The sequence below is a fragment of the Miscanthus floridulus genome, chromosome 14 (assembly GCF_019320115.1).
Source record: "Miscanthus floridulus cultivar M001 chromosome 14, ASM1932011v1, whole genome shotgun sequence".
In the NCBI taxonomy this organism is placed as follows: Eukaryota; Viridiplantae; Streptophyta; class Magnoliopsida; order Poales; family Poaceae; genus Miscanthus; species Miscanthus floridulus.
Window position 1 is genome coordinate 34263566 of NC_089593.1, and position 16865 is coordinate 34280430.

Sequence of the window (16865 nt, forward strand, 5' to 3'; positions counted from 1 at the left end):
CCCTGGTTCCGAGCTTGGCCTTGCAAGGCGTGGCACCGAGTAGCCACCTGATCGCTAACGACGTCGTCGCGTGGCGGCGGGTGATTTTGTCACTCACGTGCACCCTGACTCGCTGCGTTCTGTTGGTGGCAGAGGTGCTACTCGGGGAGTGTCCCTGCCACCGGGTCTAGGCCTCCCACGTGGAGGGCCTAGACAGGGTAGAGGGCGGTGACATGTGTTAACCTACCGGTGTGGACGATCTCATGATTGCACAAAAAGGATGTGGCCGCCGAGGGCCATTCCATGGGTGAGCTCGCCATGAGCCATTGGCCTCTGGTTTCCTAGGTGGAAGACCTGGCCATGGCTAGTGATGAGAGAGGGTAGTGGCCCCCCTATGTAGGTGAACTCTGGGCTGCTGCTACTGAGGGTAGTTCTAAGAGTGTGTCCGCCATAGGTTATGGGCTCTAGATCTCCCAAATGGAGGTTCGGGCCACAACTAAAGGCGAACGTGGGCGCTGGCCCTTCGACGCTGATGAACTTGTGGTTTTTGTAATGGATGTGGCCGCCATGGGCCATTTCATGAGCGAATACACCGACAGTGCAAGGAACCATCACTTCTGAAAGGACCTTGATGTCACTTAGAGGGGGGTGAATAGGCCTGTTTAAAACAAACTCATAGTAGAAGTTAAATTCCAATTGCGGCACTGCCTCACTGAAATGCAGCACTGCCGTGCCTGCAAATAAGCTCGACCCGAACTCAAACCAAACTTGGACATGTGCTTGGAGATGTCTAGTAGCAAGTCCATTAAGTACCTTGACTCACAAACATGCACAACCAAGTAGATCGAGTGGAACACAAATAATAAAATTCAAAGCACAAGAGAGAAGACACACGATTTATCCCGTAGTTCAGCTCGCCACCAAGGCTTGCCTATGTCCACGTTGTTGAGGAAGCCACAAAGGCTTTGGGTCTCTTCCAACCCTATACTCTTCTCAAGTCCAACACCGAGGTTGAACTTGAGGTTTCCACTAAGATCTCCGGATAATGCAAACTTTCCCGTGGCTCACCACAAGCACGAGAGCTCACCGGGCGACACCTAGCCATCTAGGAGGCTTCACCTCCAAGAGTAACAAATGCGCAATGAAGATTGACAAAGCCCGACAAGTGCTCAAGGTTTTGCTTGCTCTAATCAGCTCTCTAACACTTAATCACACACTAATCACTCAGTCTCACAGAGAGAGGGGTTAGAGAGAGCTCTCACAAGGCTTGGGAAGGGTTTGGAATGTTTGGAGCATCAGCTGCCTCACTAGGAGGCGTGGGATGGGTATTTATACCCACCCCAAACAAACTAGCCGTTGTAGTTCAAAAACTAGCCGTTATGACCTGTACAGGTGCGACACTGCCGCTCCGACCCGTGGCACTGCTACGAAAATTTGCGGCACTGCCGCAGCTCTAAAAAACAGCACAGGTCACCTCACGGAAAATGCCATAACTTTTTACCCCGAACTCCGTTTTCAATGATCTTGGACTTCCCAGAAAGCTTGTTTTGAGGGCTATCCATCCCAACCAAGAACTAGCCCCAAGATTAATAAGTGCAGGTGTTGTACTAATATGTTTTTCTCATGTTCGCACTTGGGTTCGGTTAGTTTGAGCACTTGAGACTTGTCTATGATTCGTATTGCATCCCCCTTGATAGTACGGCATACCTATACTCAACATCAAGAGAATATAACCATTTCAATCACTTGAGTCTTCAATGTATTCATATGCCATTTCTTCTCAAATCACTTCATAAGGGGTTACAATCAACTTTGTCTCCTCTCTTTAAGTAAACATACCTTGAGCATGTGCTTGAACCATTTCCATATATATGAGTTCACCTCATGGCTTCAAGTCACTTCTACTAATAATTTTATCCTCAACACAATATGACTCCTCATAGCTTGATTAGTTCCTTGACTCAATACAAGTACTCTCTTCTTCACCTTAGCAATGGTACCTCGGTCCTCAATCCATTGCTTGCCCTTCACCTACGCTTAGTCCATCGAAACCCTTTCCTTGCTATCTTCACTCTATCGAGACATACTCAAGTCACATCATATTAAGCATCCATTGAAAAACCATTTCTTCAATATTATGATCCTTGCTTGAATATATTCTAGATATGAATGTTGAGATCAATCAAGCTTCAGTTGGATTCACATAGATTGAGATATATGAATCAACATCAATATGGTCAAGCCAATTCATGATTCCTTATGTCCTCTTTATTTTGGCTTGACACTCCTAACACTCACTTCAATATCTATCTTTATACTTCTAGCATGATCAAATCAATGCAAAGTGATTTTCTAAATCATTATCCATACAAGCAAACCAACATAGAGACCAATTTATTTCCAATATGAGTTGTGTCCTTTGGTAACCTTTGCTTGGTATTCTTCACTTATGCATTCTTGACTCATTCTTCAATCCTTGATCAAAGCTAATCCGCTATCAAACTCTTCTTTTTCATGCAAAGCAAGCCATTATTGAGACCAATCCAAAATCATCAACTCATGTCTCATTTACCATTTGCCAAATATGCTTGCTTTCTCATGATACCATGATATCCCACAATATAGAAGTCATTTCATCAACTCCATTTGCATTGTTGTCTCTTTCTTGAACTATATTGTTTCCATGATATTCCAACACAATAATACACAATTTGGCCTTGATATGAACATTATGTGGGATATCATCATGTTTGCCTTCCTGTTGAACCTATATACACTTCTCATTCCACAATCCACAAGTGTATGCAATAAACTCAATTTTCTGTTCAAAACTTAGCAAACTCATTAGACCTTTAATGGTGTTGTCATTCAATTCGCCAAAACCCACTAAAGGGCTAGATGCACTTACAACTTCCTTCTCAACAAACGAGAGTGCACGACTGTCCCCTACTTGACGCGCCAACTGTTGGTGTTTTGTAAACCAGACTAGTGAATTTATACGATTGCCACGCTGCTCTAGGAAGACAATGGCAGCATCCAAAAGACACGAGGATTTATACTGGTTCAGGCCGGAGCCCTATGTCCAATCTCAGAGATGATCAAGTGCGTGTTCCTCGCTTGAATGCTCTGAAGTTCTTACAATGGGAGGTGCAAGAATGGTGGAAGAGCCCGAATGAGAGCTTCGAAAGTCTAGAAATGGTGAAGATGATGAAGAGATCTCTAGAAGGGTGCCCTGGCTGCCCTTATATAGAGTTTGGGGCTAGGTCACATACAAAGAAGGAGGTTCTTCCGACCGAGGGGTCATGAGCCTGAGGGAGGGAACCTAGCTAACTTGGCTCGCATGTAACGCCGTCTTGTGCTGCATGTTTGGGCGTGGTTGTCATCATGATCTTGTGTCCACGTCATGGCATGGTGTGACATGGTGCCATAGTGTCGTTCGTGGCGGCAGTATGGGCACGGTGTTTCGCCAGCGTCCTAGATGACGTGATCTTCGTCGTGGCCTTCGTCATCGCTTCCTGATCTACCAGAGGCGTCGTATAGGAGTTGGTAGCCACCCTAGGTCACTGGTCGTCTTGTTAGCCTGTGAAGTTGGTGGCCACGATCTCGGGCTCCGGGGTCGTGGCCCCTGTTGGCTTAGATGGCCTCTAAGTCAAAGCCACCGTCGTGGATCCCAGCCCGTAGTGGGTGGAGTCGTACGTGTGTCTCGTCGGGCCGTATTTGGACGGTGGGTCACCGTACTGGCCATCACCACTTGGCGGTGTTGTCTTGTCTCTGCTGCGTGGTGCAGGGATGGCGTCTGACCGGACTGAGGTGACCGTTGTCCCCTCGGTCCTTGCGGGGTCAGTGTGGTGTGGCGTGCCTGCTCTTGTTAGAGCAGACACGCTTGGCTAGACTCGGTCTCTCCCCGTTATACTAGCCGGCGTACCATGGGCCACCCAAGAGGCTATCTAATCGGTGCCTTGAGATAACCGGGGTATCATATCCCCGACAATTCCCTACTCGACATTGTTGACACTTCACTCACTAACATAGGACCCACCTCAACAGATGATCCAAAGGCTTACCCAAGTATTCTATCCTTCCCAAATTATAAGACATTCCAACTTCTTGTAATAAAATAATAACATTTATGATATAAAATAAGTATAATTAGATTCTTTATTAATTATATTTTCATAGTATATCTATTTAATGTCATAAATCTTTATAATTTTCTCCATAATTTTCGGTTAAATTTAAGATGTTTTAGACTCTCTAAAAATGTTGGAATACCTTATAATTTGGGACGGGGGAAGTACTCCACTATGTCATCATGTGGGAATGTGAGAGAATCCAATAGTTGGCCACGGTACTGATGATCACCGAATGATCCACCAAGCACTCTTGTATATCACAGTATTATACAATGGCATTGTTCTCCAGGATCATCAGACTTGTTCACCAGATGATCCTTCAGGTGGTTCTTCTCTTCACCATATCATCTGGTGGACTATGTATTCTCCGGCCAAGCTTACTGATGGTCACTGGCTTATCTATGCCTTTTGATCAACTGATTTGGTGTTTGATCTGGCATGTGTTTTGACTCCATTTGTGCTTGGATCTTGACTAAACTTGGACCTTTGCATCCCTAGTACCTATATAAACATGTCTAACACATCTCTACACACATGTTTGCCCTAGTGATTCGGTTGTCATCAAGATCACTAAAATTACACATTGAATAGGGCCAACTGCCCATATTTATTACAAGCTCCCTCTTTTGAGTGGTTCAAGACAACTCAATCAAAGCAAGCATAAAATTGCATCGAATAGACTCAATTGAAGAACGTTTGCACTAAGCAAGCTTGGTTGGATGCTCTTGATGCCACTTGTAATGTTTCTTGAAACTAGCTAGTGTGGTATTCACTTTTCTGCGCCTTTTGAAGTCATGCCATCACATGGAAATGCCCCGACTTGATCCATCCCACTTGAAGAAATTTATTCCAAGGCATTCCAGTTTTCATGTTGTGCTTCCTCTATGTAACTGGAATCAACAAATTTTCAGTTCTCCCCCCTTTTTGACACTAGGTGTATGCACTGCCCCTTAAATCCCGGTCTCCTCCTTTTCCTTGCTTCCTTCATGTCCATGTGCCAAAAAGATTTGTGGAAGTTTGCTTCGATTTTCATAGATTCCAAAGGAAGGCTCATTTTGACTTCATCCTCTTCCCCCTTTATCATCCATCCCAAAATGGTCCTCAAGAATAAATTTTACTACATGAATCTCACACAAAGAGGGGTATTAGTAGCGAAGTTGTACATATCAGTAGTACTATTGTTCCACTTAGGGGAACAAGGCATCTGGGGTGTATAGGACCGTTCTTGACATATCCCCTTTATCACAACAAGAGGCCCTACAAAGATAAGACTTGAACACATGTAGTCCCAAAACCATAACCTAAAGATCAAGCTCCACCTAAAAGTGCGCACAAGTCATTGAATCACAGATGGTACCAATTCAAATATTGATACCAAAGGAGAATTAGGCACATTGATTATGATATCAATTACAGAGTAAAACCTATGATCCCACATAAAAGTGTAGGGAACAAAGTTAAATATGAAATGCAATCCTACACATGGTAGTGTCTATACGATGCATGATAGGACATTCACATTACCTTGGCATGGGGAAGAGGAACTTCGGTAAAAGATACAAACCTACCCACTTGGCATTTACTTGAAACAATATGATGCACATCCATTCATGCATCCCTAGTATGCTAAGTTTCCAAATTCCCTAAAATAGCATACAAATGTGTTGGGGAGCACAACATTTTGAGTCTGATCCATGTTCTTGGTCACCTCCTTGGGCACCCAAATGTGCTTGGTCCACCCCCAATTCTTCCACCCAACCTTGTTGGCAACCACCTTATCATTGCTCACATTGAGTATGTAGTACCATCACGAGACCAAACGGACCCAACCAGCAGACAGACAATTCATTCCAACAAAGCATGACCAATTGACCACACAGTCTATATGCCCAGATGACACAACAAATACATCACTAATGGTGTGGCCCTATTTAGTTCCATCTGAAGTGACTTGAGCAGCACTAGGGATTATCCGGTACATAATAGTCATGGGTCATCATCATATGGAGCACAAGTGCTCAAGTTTGGTGGGACTACCAGAATTGGCTTTCCATGCTTCTTGAATTCAAGGAATGCAGGAAAAATATTGCTTGATAAATGCATGTTGCCAGTCAGGTCCACTCTCTCCAAATTACCTAAAACAAGGAAAGACTAGTTATTAACCAATCTCTATCAGCTATGTAGGGTTGAAAACGGGACAGATATTTCACGATATCCATCCGTCCGAAAGAGATTCAAATACTAAATGAATAATCCATAATCCGTATCTAAATCCAGACATTCAATATCCATACCACATTTGAATCTGAAAACTTAAAGTCAGATATCAAATACATATATGGGACGGGTATCAATATCCAAACATACCCAACACTATCTGAGTCCATATCTAACTGAATATGAGAAAAAAAGAACTACCCACATTCGTATCTGTACATGCCCATTTTTATCCGATCCATTTTCATCCATACATGTATGGATTTTCCAAATGCAAAAGTAAAAGTGAATTTGGTAAAGCATTTATTTCTTACAAGTCCCTTGCTTCAAGGAGTTACAGATGACTTCCAATGATTCAGGTGGTAAAAGGTTCGCTGCTGCATTGACTGAGACAAGGTTTGGTGCTCGCCCTATTAATCTGGAAACAAAATATGCTGCTCTGATCCCACCACGATTCTTACTGCAAAATATAAAAAATGTCAGTGAAGAAACTGACATCTATGGTGAGAGGCAGTACTTGGTTCTAACCTGATGTTGATGTGGGAAAGAGCTACTTCTGTTGGCAATGCTTCCTCAAGTATTTGGAAGCCTAATGTTCCCAAGCCAATATCTGTAGCATTTAAAGCCCTTACATGTGAACTCAAGAATTTGGCCATTGCAGCTGCCACAGAACTGCAAGCACATTTCAATTAATATGTTGACACAAGTTAACACAGCACAGCAGGACAAAATGCATGAAAAGAGATACAACTCACCTCCCTAAATGATTGTCTGCAATAGATAGCACATCAAGGGGTTGCTTCACAGTTGTGAGGCACTCCAGAAGTGTAATCACACCAATACTGGACAACTCACAGTTCTCGACTGTTAATCTCAAAAGTGGATTTTCCTTTTGAATAGACCATGAAATGAAAGGGATCATTGATCTACAATTTAAGTGAAACTGATGAGTGCTTCAGTAAATCAACAATAAACAGCTTGACTGAGGCACTTTATCACAAATATTGAGAAGTACTGTACTTATGCAAGAAAGCTAAAGGCAACTGAACACAGACATGGAAAAATTATATTTGACAGAGGCCGGCCTTCTTTCTCTTCTTGGAAAAAACTCTTCTGTGAAGAGGCCAAACTTCAGGCTTTTAGAATGAGAGATGATAAACGTGTAGCTTTTCTCCTCTGTTTAGATCTCCTCTCTTAGGCCTCCCTGGTTTTTGGCCTGCAGTTTCCTTCCCGCCGTGGCTACCTCAGCTCTCCGGCTGGTTGGTTTGTTGTTATTTCTCTTTCTTTTGTACAGGTTTCTGTTTTTATTTAATAAAATCCTACAGTGGGGGCTTCCCCTGCTGTATTTCCCGTTCAAAAAAAAACAGACATGGAAAAACAATTGTACACCCTGTATTGATCATTGTAGGATACTGATGGATATTCTGTTATGTCAGACAGTACCTGATACCTTCATCCATGATTGGATTGCCACTTATATCTAAATCTCTTAAATTAGGCATTTTTATTAGAATTTTGTGAAGATCTACAACATCATCCTTTTGCAAATTATTTTCCCTGGAATGATAAGAATCAAGAAATGCAAAACACACAATTAGGCCATCAGAATCTGAAAATAACCTGCTACAGAAGTTTCTTGAACAGCTAATTATGGTAGGTACAAAGTAATACCTCAGGTTAAGAACGGACAGAGAGTTCATAAAAATATCTGATTTCAGTGCTAATGAGTTTGTAGAACTTTTGTTCAGTTTCAAAAGCCAGCCAGCAATCTACAAGAAACAACCAATTTAATGGGTAGAAAATATGTAAAAAGAAATAAAGAATAGATTTTTTTCATGTCAACCCACATTGTTTTCTGATATCTCAAGCGTGTGTAAATCACATGACGACTCAAGAAGAGTGTGAATAATCATCTGAGCTAGTGATGACTGCATCTTAGTATCATTAAGTGACAGCAGGCGCAACGACCTGAACAATTGTAAGGATTGAACGGTGTTTAAATGTTTCACACTGAAATGGACTATCAAGTATCGATATAACAAATCCATATAAGTAAAACTACTCAGAAACACATAAATGGTCAATACCCCATGATTAATACTAATGGGAAGCTGCTGTAGAAAGTAGAACAAATAAACTAAAGATATGGTTCATTTGTTTGTCAATCCATAATATTTCAATTATGAATATTGAATGGCATGCAGCTTACTTGCCAGATGACAAAAAATTTAACAGACCAGAAGAGATGGTCAGAGGCTTGGTTTCACAGATTTGTGACGATTTAATGCTAAATCGTTGGATTCCATGGCTTTGAGATCCCTTCTGGAACAAACTCCTGCAAATTTTATCCATGACGGTAGGATAAAGCTGACAATGGATGAATTCAAGAGAAAGCAGTGTCTCTGCATGCCAGCTCAGAAGTAAACATGCACCATTAACCTGTCAATGAAAATTCAGAAGAAACTTCAAACCCCAACTGAACCGTTGCTGACTTACTATCATGCCACTGAAAAGAGCAGTACAACACATGGACAACTCGAGCTCATGCAGAATGGTCGTACCGACACAAGTTGATGACTAACAATATCAGCTTGTTTTAATATTCAAACTTAAACAGAACATGCAAAAATAAAACTGGGAAATTATTATTTCTTTCATAGGGTTGAAGAAAAATTGTGCACATGCAAAACTAAAATTGTGAGCATCTCTATGCTTTCAGCTGATTCCAAAGAATGATCATCATGATATATTTTGTTGTTTATGCAACAGTAAAGGTACTATCAGAGGCTTAAGTTTACCTCTGGGTCTGATATAATTCTTATGAACATTAATCTTTCCAGCTTGCATTGTTGCAACAAGTCCTGAGAGACAAAGGATACCCAGCAGTCAACGTGCAATCATATGAACATCCTAAAAAAGATTCACCATACTGCAATAGATATGTAATGACATGGATAATAAATGTATTCTGGAACCATGTGTAAAGATAATTACAAAGATGATATAGATACCCCCATTTGACAAAATGAGAACACGGATGCAGACACGAGAGCACAACTAACAGAATAAACTCACAACATCAGCTATATAAAAGAAAATAGAGTATAAATGAAAAGAGCTCTAAGCTACTATAAAGCGGATCAGCAGTTTAGTACTTACATAAGTTTCTGCAGTGCAAAGAACACCTTGCAGTCTCAAGCACCTGAAAAATAAGGGGCAACGTTGATACTGAAGAACTACAAGCAAATAACAACCAAACAAGCAAGTCCAACATAGATTCATTTGTTACATCAACACTGTAGGACATATAAAATCGCATAAAATTATCATATATCACAGGGCCCTCAATCATGTCATGTGTATTTTTAATTAATAGAATATTCATAATTGGCAAGTATTGCTGAAAAGATAAAAATGTTAATAAAAAAAGAAATGCATATGTACAACAATCGTCGTATGCTGGCACCTCACATAGCAACCAAATTTGCTGCATTGATATTCTAGTCTTGAATGATGTTGAGATGTGTCCATGCTCTGGTAGATGGAATTCATGATTTTAGCTGCTCAATCATGAACAAAAACAGAAAGGTTATTGCAGCAGTAAATGGGCTATCACATTTTTTAGGTAAAGATAATTTCTAGTAACTAATGTCAGTTCTGCCAATACTATACAAAACTATAAACAGTAGTCACTTCAACAGTACTCCCTCCATCCTGCTATAGAAGGCGCAACTCCTTCCACACAAAGCCCAAGAACAACTTTTACTCTATCTAACAACTAATTCATCATGCGTTGATGGCCGTGCTGCTGTTCTTTTTAATCATGCATTTAGCTTGGTGATTTCTCATCCAGGCACACATGGCCAATCAAACTGGTCGCTCTGCAGTGCAGCAGCATGCAGAGACGGCAGCATGGTGAGGGAGCAATAATTGGCGTTTTTTTTTTTTTGAAGAATTAATTGGCACCTGTTTGCATGCCCATAAAAAAGAAGTGAACCAGGCCCTCTATTGCGGAACACATGAAAAAACGGTTACGCCTTCTATACGAGGACAGAGGGAGTAAATGGGTATCACATTGTTAGCTAAAGATATTTTTAAAATAATCCAGTTTACTTTCTAAAACTAAGAGGGCAATTACTCAGTTAACCAAGCAATGTTAAGTTGGTAACAAATGAATGACAATATGGTAGACATGTCATGAAGGAAAACAGGATACTAACCTGATACACTCAGCTTACCAATACTCCCACAAAAAGAAGGAAGAAAGGCACACTCTGCAGCTTCATCCAAGCACCTGTGGAGGGAAAAAAAGGATTGGTAATTTGTGTTTAAGGGTTAAGGCATTTCATTCATAAAACCCAATCACAAATCACTGATAGCATACTCTTGTAAATGCTTTTCCCAATACTTTTGCTGCCAGTCCACAGTGACCAAGTTATTATGTCCAGTGTTACCACCGAGGGGCCAGCGAAGTTTGAACAACAATTGCCAAGTGGTGTTGAAGTCTTCACACCTAAGAGCAGTATCATATATGTCAGGTCAGGTATTGAAACAAATGCTGGTGCTGCCGATTATTGTCTTCAGCCCATTGCATTACAGTACTGTTAACACAGTACGCCAAAAACATGTTTTTCTTTGCATAAATAAATGCTTGCAAAACCTTGAACGTTTCACCCCACGTCTGTCTCCATCTTGCACTCCAAGTCCAGAAGTAGTTTTAGCAGAAGAGCAGCACCTGGAACGAGAAATTATGAGCATAACATCTAGCTCTTCCTTTATGAAGATGCACGATTTTCTCAGAGGAAACAACAGGTGATGTGCAAATTGGAATAGCAATAGAAGATAAACGGGCACAGGAATGGGCGTCCTGTTGTTGTGTACGAATTGGTACCGAAAGGGAGAGGGGAAGGGTACCGGGCATGGGCGGCGTGATGGAGTAACTCGAGCGCGACAGGCGGGAGCCGGGACGCCAGCCGATGGAGAAGCTCCCAGGGAAGCCCCTCCGCCACCTCCTCCGGTTGCAGGCGGTCGTCGTCTGCCTCCCCTTCGTCATCTTCGGAGAACCCGCCGAGACCGCCGCCGCCGCTGCACCCTCCTGGCCAACCCGTTCGGCCCACGCCTCCGCCTGCGCCGGCGTTGTCGCTGATGAGACGAGCAGCGACCGCGTCCAGGCACAGCGAAAGCAAGCTTGGTGCCGGAGCCTTCTTGGAGAGCTCCTCCATGTGCACACACACTCTCTCTCTCTCCCCTCTGTTTGCGAACACAAGGTTGACAAGTACCCTTGTGTGTTCGTTTTGTGATGAGTGATTGTTAATATGATCCATGAAGTAGGTTGAGTGGTGACTAACCCTACCATGGCGAAAGCTATGTGTGCGACATGTCTTTTGGCTTGTGTTGTGCAGGTGTGGAGCTCGGATGCGGTGGTCGACAGCGAGGTGAAGGTCAAGGAGGACGTGCCGTGCCGATGGACCGGGAGCGGTGAAGGACGGACGTGAGGCTTGGACCGAGGGACCCAGAGGCCGGGTGACTAGCCGCGGTGGCTAACACTTGGGACATCAACAAGTGCAAGAAGACATGGAGTGACGGTGTTGACCGGGTCAAGACGGCGGACGCGTGAGTCGAGCGAGGCTCAGGAGGACTTGGCGGGCCGGCCGGTCGAGGACGGCGGTGACACGCGTCGGATGGCGGGGGACGCGTATGGAGTACGCTACTCGCGGATGGTTTGATGGTTTAGGCCTCAAAACCATCGGATGGACGGTTTACGGGTTTGGGCCTTAAAACCCGGGCGGAGGTTCCGAGGAGGGACGGACGGCACGTGGCGGCATCGGGGAGTTCGCGTCGAGGCGAAGCTACCGATGAGAAGGCGCGGTGGCCGTCGGATCAAGATTACACCGGGTTGGACAACAATGCCCTTGGGCTTAGCGGTTCAACTCATTTGTATCCAGGGGCAAAACTGGGAATGTGTAATAGCCCTGTTAAATAGGATGAGGGAGCCCCCATCTCCCTTACCTCCTCCAGTTTTCATTTTCTCCTTTAGGGTTTCTTCCTCTAGTTTGCTTCCATGTATGAGAGAGGTCCACAACTCAAATTGTGACTTGGTTTTGAAGGAATCGGTGGCCGTAACCACCGTATGTCCTCCGGGATTCATGATTTAGTTGTGTTCTTGATGTGATTTTGGTGTTCTTCACGAGCTCCTTTTGTCCCTTCTTGTTTCCCCTCTCGTTTCTTCGATTTGGGATGGTTTCGGTTCGTTCTTGTTGCCTTGGATCGATCAGTGACATGAGTAGAAGCTTTCCACCGAAGGAAATCCACTAATTCCTCACGAGATCGTAGATCCGGGCAATTTTAGTTCTTGACCTATTTTTTGGGGTTTTCTTTAATTCCTTCGATTCACGGAGTTAGAGTTTGTCTCGGGCTATGATCTTTTAGAGGTTGCCTTTCTACCCGCTTGTGAACTCTTGTGCAAAGTTTCAAGTCATTTGGAGTTGATTTGATCAAGTTATGGCTTGATTTAATTTTTTCCGAGAAACTGCTCGTTCATACCGGACGTGTCCGATATCATACCGGACGTGTCCGATATTTCTCACTTTAGAGTTTTGAGCTGAAATTTTGTGGAGATCTTCCCTTGGTGTCTAAAGAGCTATGGTTAAAATTTCATGATTTTTGGACACCGTTTGATGGGGTTTCGGATTTTTCTCTTTTGGTCAGCTTGGTGCTGAAAATCCCGGACGTGTCCGAGATCATACCGGACGTGTCCGAAAATACCGGACGTGTCCGATATAATACCGGACGTGTCCGATATTTGCAGGAGCAGTGCTGTTTTATTTTGGGAGTTTGCTCGTTTGGGCTTCGATCCTTGTTCCGTTTGCTCTGTGGTGACCCGTTGTGTTCTAAGAGAGTATCCACCCTTCTTTAGGGTCGTGGTCATCAAGTCTTTCGTGAATGCTTTTTGGGGATTGATGTTGGGACAGTGGTTGAAAATTTCGGAAGAAATTTGAGGCTCCCATTCATCCCCCCCCCCCTCTGGTCGCCGTTTCCGGTCCTTCAATTGGTATCAGAGCCGGTTAAGGATCATTCCACCTTAATCGGTCAGTGATCCATGAAGGCGACATGGAGCGTGGTTCTGGCAAACCACCGCACTTCGATGGGTCAAACTATCCTTATTGGAAGATCCGCATGTCTGCGCATCTCCAGGGGATTGATTGGCTTGTCTGGGAAATTTGCGAGGATGCTACTTACGTTGTGCTCCCTACCGCGGCCCGTACCACCCAGGATCACAAGGATCGGCACAACGCAAATAGCAAAGCTCGCAGTGTGCTTTTCTCGAGTCTTTCGCTTTCTGAGTTTGAGCGTGTCTCCGATTGTACTACAGCTCGAGAGATCTGGGTGAGGCTTCAGCGCTATCACGAGGGGACCGCACAGGTCAAGACCAGACTCTACGAGACGTACAAGCGCGAGTACGAGAACTTCTCTCAGCTTGATGGCGAGTCCATCGATGCCATGTTTTCCCGCTTTCAGACTATCGTCAACAAAATGAAAGCGAACAAGGCCAACCTACCTTATAGTGATCATGAGAGGGCGCTCAAGCTTCTCTATGCCCTTGATCGAAAGGTATGGGATGTGAAGGTGTCGGCGATCATCGAGTCCGCCAACTACGACACCCTCACCGTTGACGAGCTTTTCAACAAGCTCAAGTCCACAGAGATCGACTACCAAACCCAAGCCAAGCTCAAGAATCCCTCTGCACCAACCATGGCTTTGGTCTCAGGTAGTGGTTCAAGTTCATTGACTAACCCTTCACAAGCTTCTTTCTCTTTGTCGTGCTTGATGTCAGTCACAGAGGAGCAGCTGGAGTCTCTTGGGGATGATGAGTTGGCACTCGTCATCAGCCGGTTCTCTCGGTTTCACAACAACCGTTTGAATCACCGACGCAGTGGTGGCCCGAAGGAGGGATGCTATGGATGTGGAGATCCGGACCACTTCGTCGCGCACTGCCCCAAGAAGAAGCCCTTCACCAACAAGTACGACTCCGGCAAGCGCAAGGATAAGCGCGACTACACCTCCGGCAAGCACAAGGCCAAGGGCGGCTTCGACAAGGAGGCGATCAAGAAGGCGTACCGCAGGAAGGCCAAAGCTCAAGAACGCGCCTTCCTCGCCTCCCTCAGCGACCTCGACGACGACTCCGACGATGATCACTCTTCTTCTCCCTCGACCGACGATGAGTCCGAGAAGAAGCGCGAGGACAAGCTCAACGGTCTCTGCTTTGTTGCCGGTGCAAACCGTGGTGGGTTTTGCACTATGGCGGTTGACGGTGGAGCAAAGCTCAAAAAGGACGTCGACGTCGACGACGACGAAAATGAGGTACCGCCCACACTTGACTCACTTATGCTTGAGCTTGATACTATGAATGATACATTGATGAGTCAAGATAAGTTGCTTAAGCGTGCTGCCCGCGAGAGAAAAGAGTTTAAGGACCAGCTAGAGGTTGCTTTGAAGGAGTTGGAGCTTGCCAAGAGTGGTGTAGTGGTGTCAGAGGAGGAGGAGTGCGATGAGTGTGCTATACACATGTCTAACCTCTCTGACTTGCAATCCAAGTATGCTGTTTTGCTTGATGAATGTGATGAGCTGAAGTCTCGTTCTGGGTTGCTCGGTGCATGCAAGTCCTGCTCAGGCTTGCAATCTGAGTTGGCAGAGAAGGTTGCCAAACTTGCTGAGTTTGAGAAGGCCAACTCAGATAGCACCACCACTACATGTGTTCGATGTGAAGCTTTGGTGTTGGAGCTTGAGTCCTGTAGGCACGACAAGATGGAAACCGAGGAAGAAAACACACAACTTCGGTCCATCTTGAGCTGGGTGTCGTGCAGTGAGCCTCAGTTGGGCATGATGGTGAGCCAGTTCAGGCGGAGAACTGACTCATCGGGAGTAGGCTTTGCTATAGGTGGGAAGGGTGAGCATGTCTATGGCAAGGTTGGTGAACATAGTGGTTTGAACCCAAGTGAGAAACCCACCAACACTCCCAAATTGATCAAGATCCCTCCACCAGAGTCTACCAAGCCTATGATCAAAGATGGTGTGTTTGAAGAACCACCAAAAGCTCCACCATCCAAGCAAGTTTGGGTTCCCAAACCGAACCACTTTCGGAACTCACTCGATACTCTACCCAACATCTCTAGTGCACCCCTTCCTAAAGCCAAAAAGCCTCAGAGAGTGAACCACATCCACAAGAGAGTGAGTCAACCACCATCCAAGAGAGAGGTGAGGTACCACTGTGACTATTGCCATAGAGATGGTCATTTGGCTGAGTTTTGCTTTAGGAGGAAGAGAGATGAGCGGCGCGAGTACGAGTTGAACAACCGGAACATGTATCATCCTCCCCATGGCGTATATGTACCGCCTGTTCAGAGGCACAGTGTTAGGCCTAGAGGTGCAATGCCTCAAGGTGCTAGGCCTCAGGTGGCGAGACCACATGGTGGTCGTGCCCAGCGTGGCCCAAGTCATGATCTATATGACTCTGGACCTCGCGACGGTGGCTTTCAGTCCCACACTCCTAGCGGACCACGTTTTCCCCCACGTGGTGATCGCTTCTCTCCAATGGGACATGGCATGTATGGTGTTTTTCCTAACACTTTTCCAGGGCAAATGACTCAACACTGGTATTCCCCTCATTTCACTAACCCCAGTGTTGTGCCATTTGCTCACCCCCTGTCTTTCTATTGATGCAGAGCAGAGGCCTGGAGAACACGTGGCTTGTTGATCCCGGCTGTTCGCGCCACATGACCGGAAGTTCCAAATGGTTCTCCAGCCTCGACCCCATGCAATACAAGGAGTACATCACATTTGGGGACAATAGCAAAGGTAAGGTGTTGTCTCGTGGGACCATTCGGGTCAATGAGTCTTTTATCTTGAAGGACGTTGCTTTGGTTTCAAGCCTGCATTTCAATTTGCTCTCTGTTTCACAACTCCTTCAAGATGGGTTTGAGGTGCGCTTTAAGACTGGACTTTCTCGTGTGCTCGATTCTCAGGGACATCTAGTTTGTCAGATCGTTCCTTTCGGTCGAGTTTTCAGAGCTGATTTCTCTCAGTCTTTTGGTTCTTCTCGCTGTTTGGTTGCCGGATCTTCTTCTGATTTGTGGAAGTGGCATAGGAGACTTGGTCACTTGAGCTTCGATCTCCTAGTGAGGTTGAGTTCTCTTGACATGATCCGAGGATTGCCCAAACTTAAGTTTGAGAAGGATCTGGTATGCCATCCCTGTCGCCATGGAAAGATGGTGGCTGCTTCCCATCCTCCAGTGACTCAGGTCATGACCACGAGACCCGGTGAGCTACTGCATATGGACACTGTTGGTCCGGCTCGGGTTCGGTCAGAGGGAGGGAAGTGGTACGTTCTAGTGATCGTGGATGATTTTTCTCGTTATTCTTGGGTGTTTTTCATGGAGGGCAAGGACGAAGCGTTTTCTCATGCTCGTGACTTGATCTTGAGGTTGCAAACTGAGTTACCAAAGAATGCCATATGAGCTATCCATAGTGACAATGGCA

At 44.9% G+C, this 16865-nt stretch overlaps 1 protein-coding gene across 1 annotated transcript; it reads right to left on the reverse strand.

Annotated features, from left to right (window-relative positions):
- Positions 1–4531: 4531 nt before the first annotated feature.
- Positions 4532–11582, reverse strand: LOC136504465 (uncharacterized). Its single transcript, XM_066499401.1, has 15 exons — positions 11244–11582; positions 10990–11064; positions 10714–10842; positions 10550–10623; positions 9796–9889; positions 9489–9531; positions 9128–9190; positions 8539–8768; positions 8177–8297; positions 8001–8098; positions 7773–7886; positions 7085–7255; positions 6858–7001; positions 6644–6789; positions 4532–6247 (listed from the first exon to the last, which is right to left on the reverse strand). Exons 1-15 carry the CDS (start codon positions 11549–11551, stop codon positions 6099–6101), a joined length of 1959 nt encoding a protein of 652 aa, XP_066355498.1. The 5' UTR covers positions 11552–11582; the 3' UTR covers positions 4532–6098.
- Between the last annotated feature and the right edge of the window lie 5283 nt (positions 11583–16865).

Excerpts from the sequence above, each read along its gene's own strand:
- LOC136504465 (XM_066499401.1), bottom strand. The coding sequence starts at position 11,551 with ATGGAGGAGCTCTCCAAGAAGGCTCCGGCACCAAGCTTGCTTTCGCTG. Across the intron at positions 8,769-9,127 it reads GAATTATATCAGACCCAGAG|GTTAATGGTGCATGTTTACT; the intron begins GTAAACTTAAGC and ends TTTCATTGACAG. Across the intron at positions 7,002-7,084 it reads GCAGACAATCATTTAGGGAG|TTCTGTGGCAGCTGCAATGG; the intron begins GTGAGTTGTATC and ends ATGTGCTTGCAG.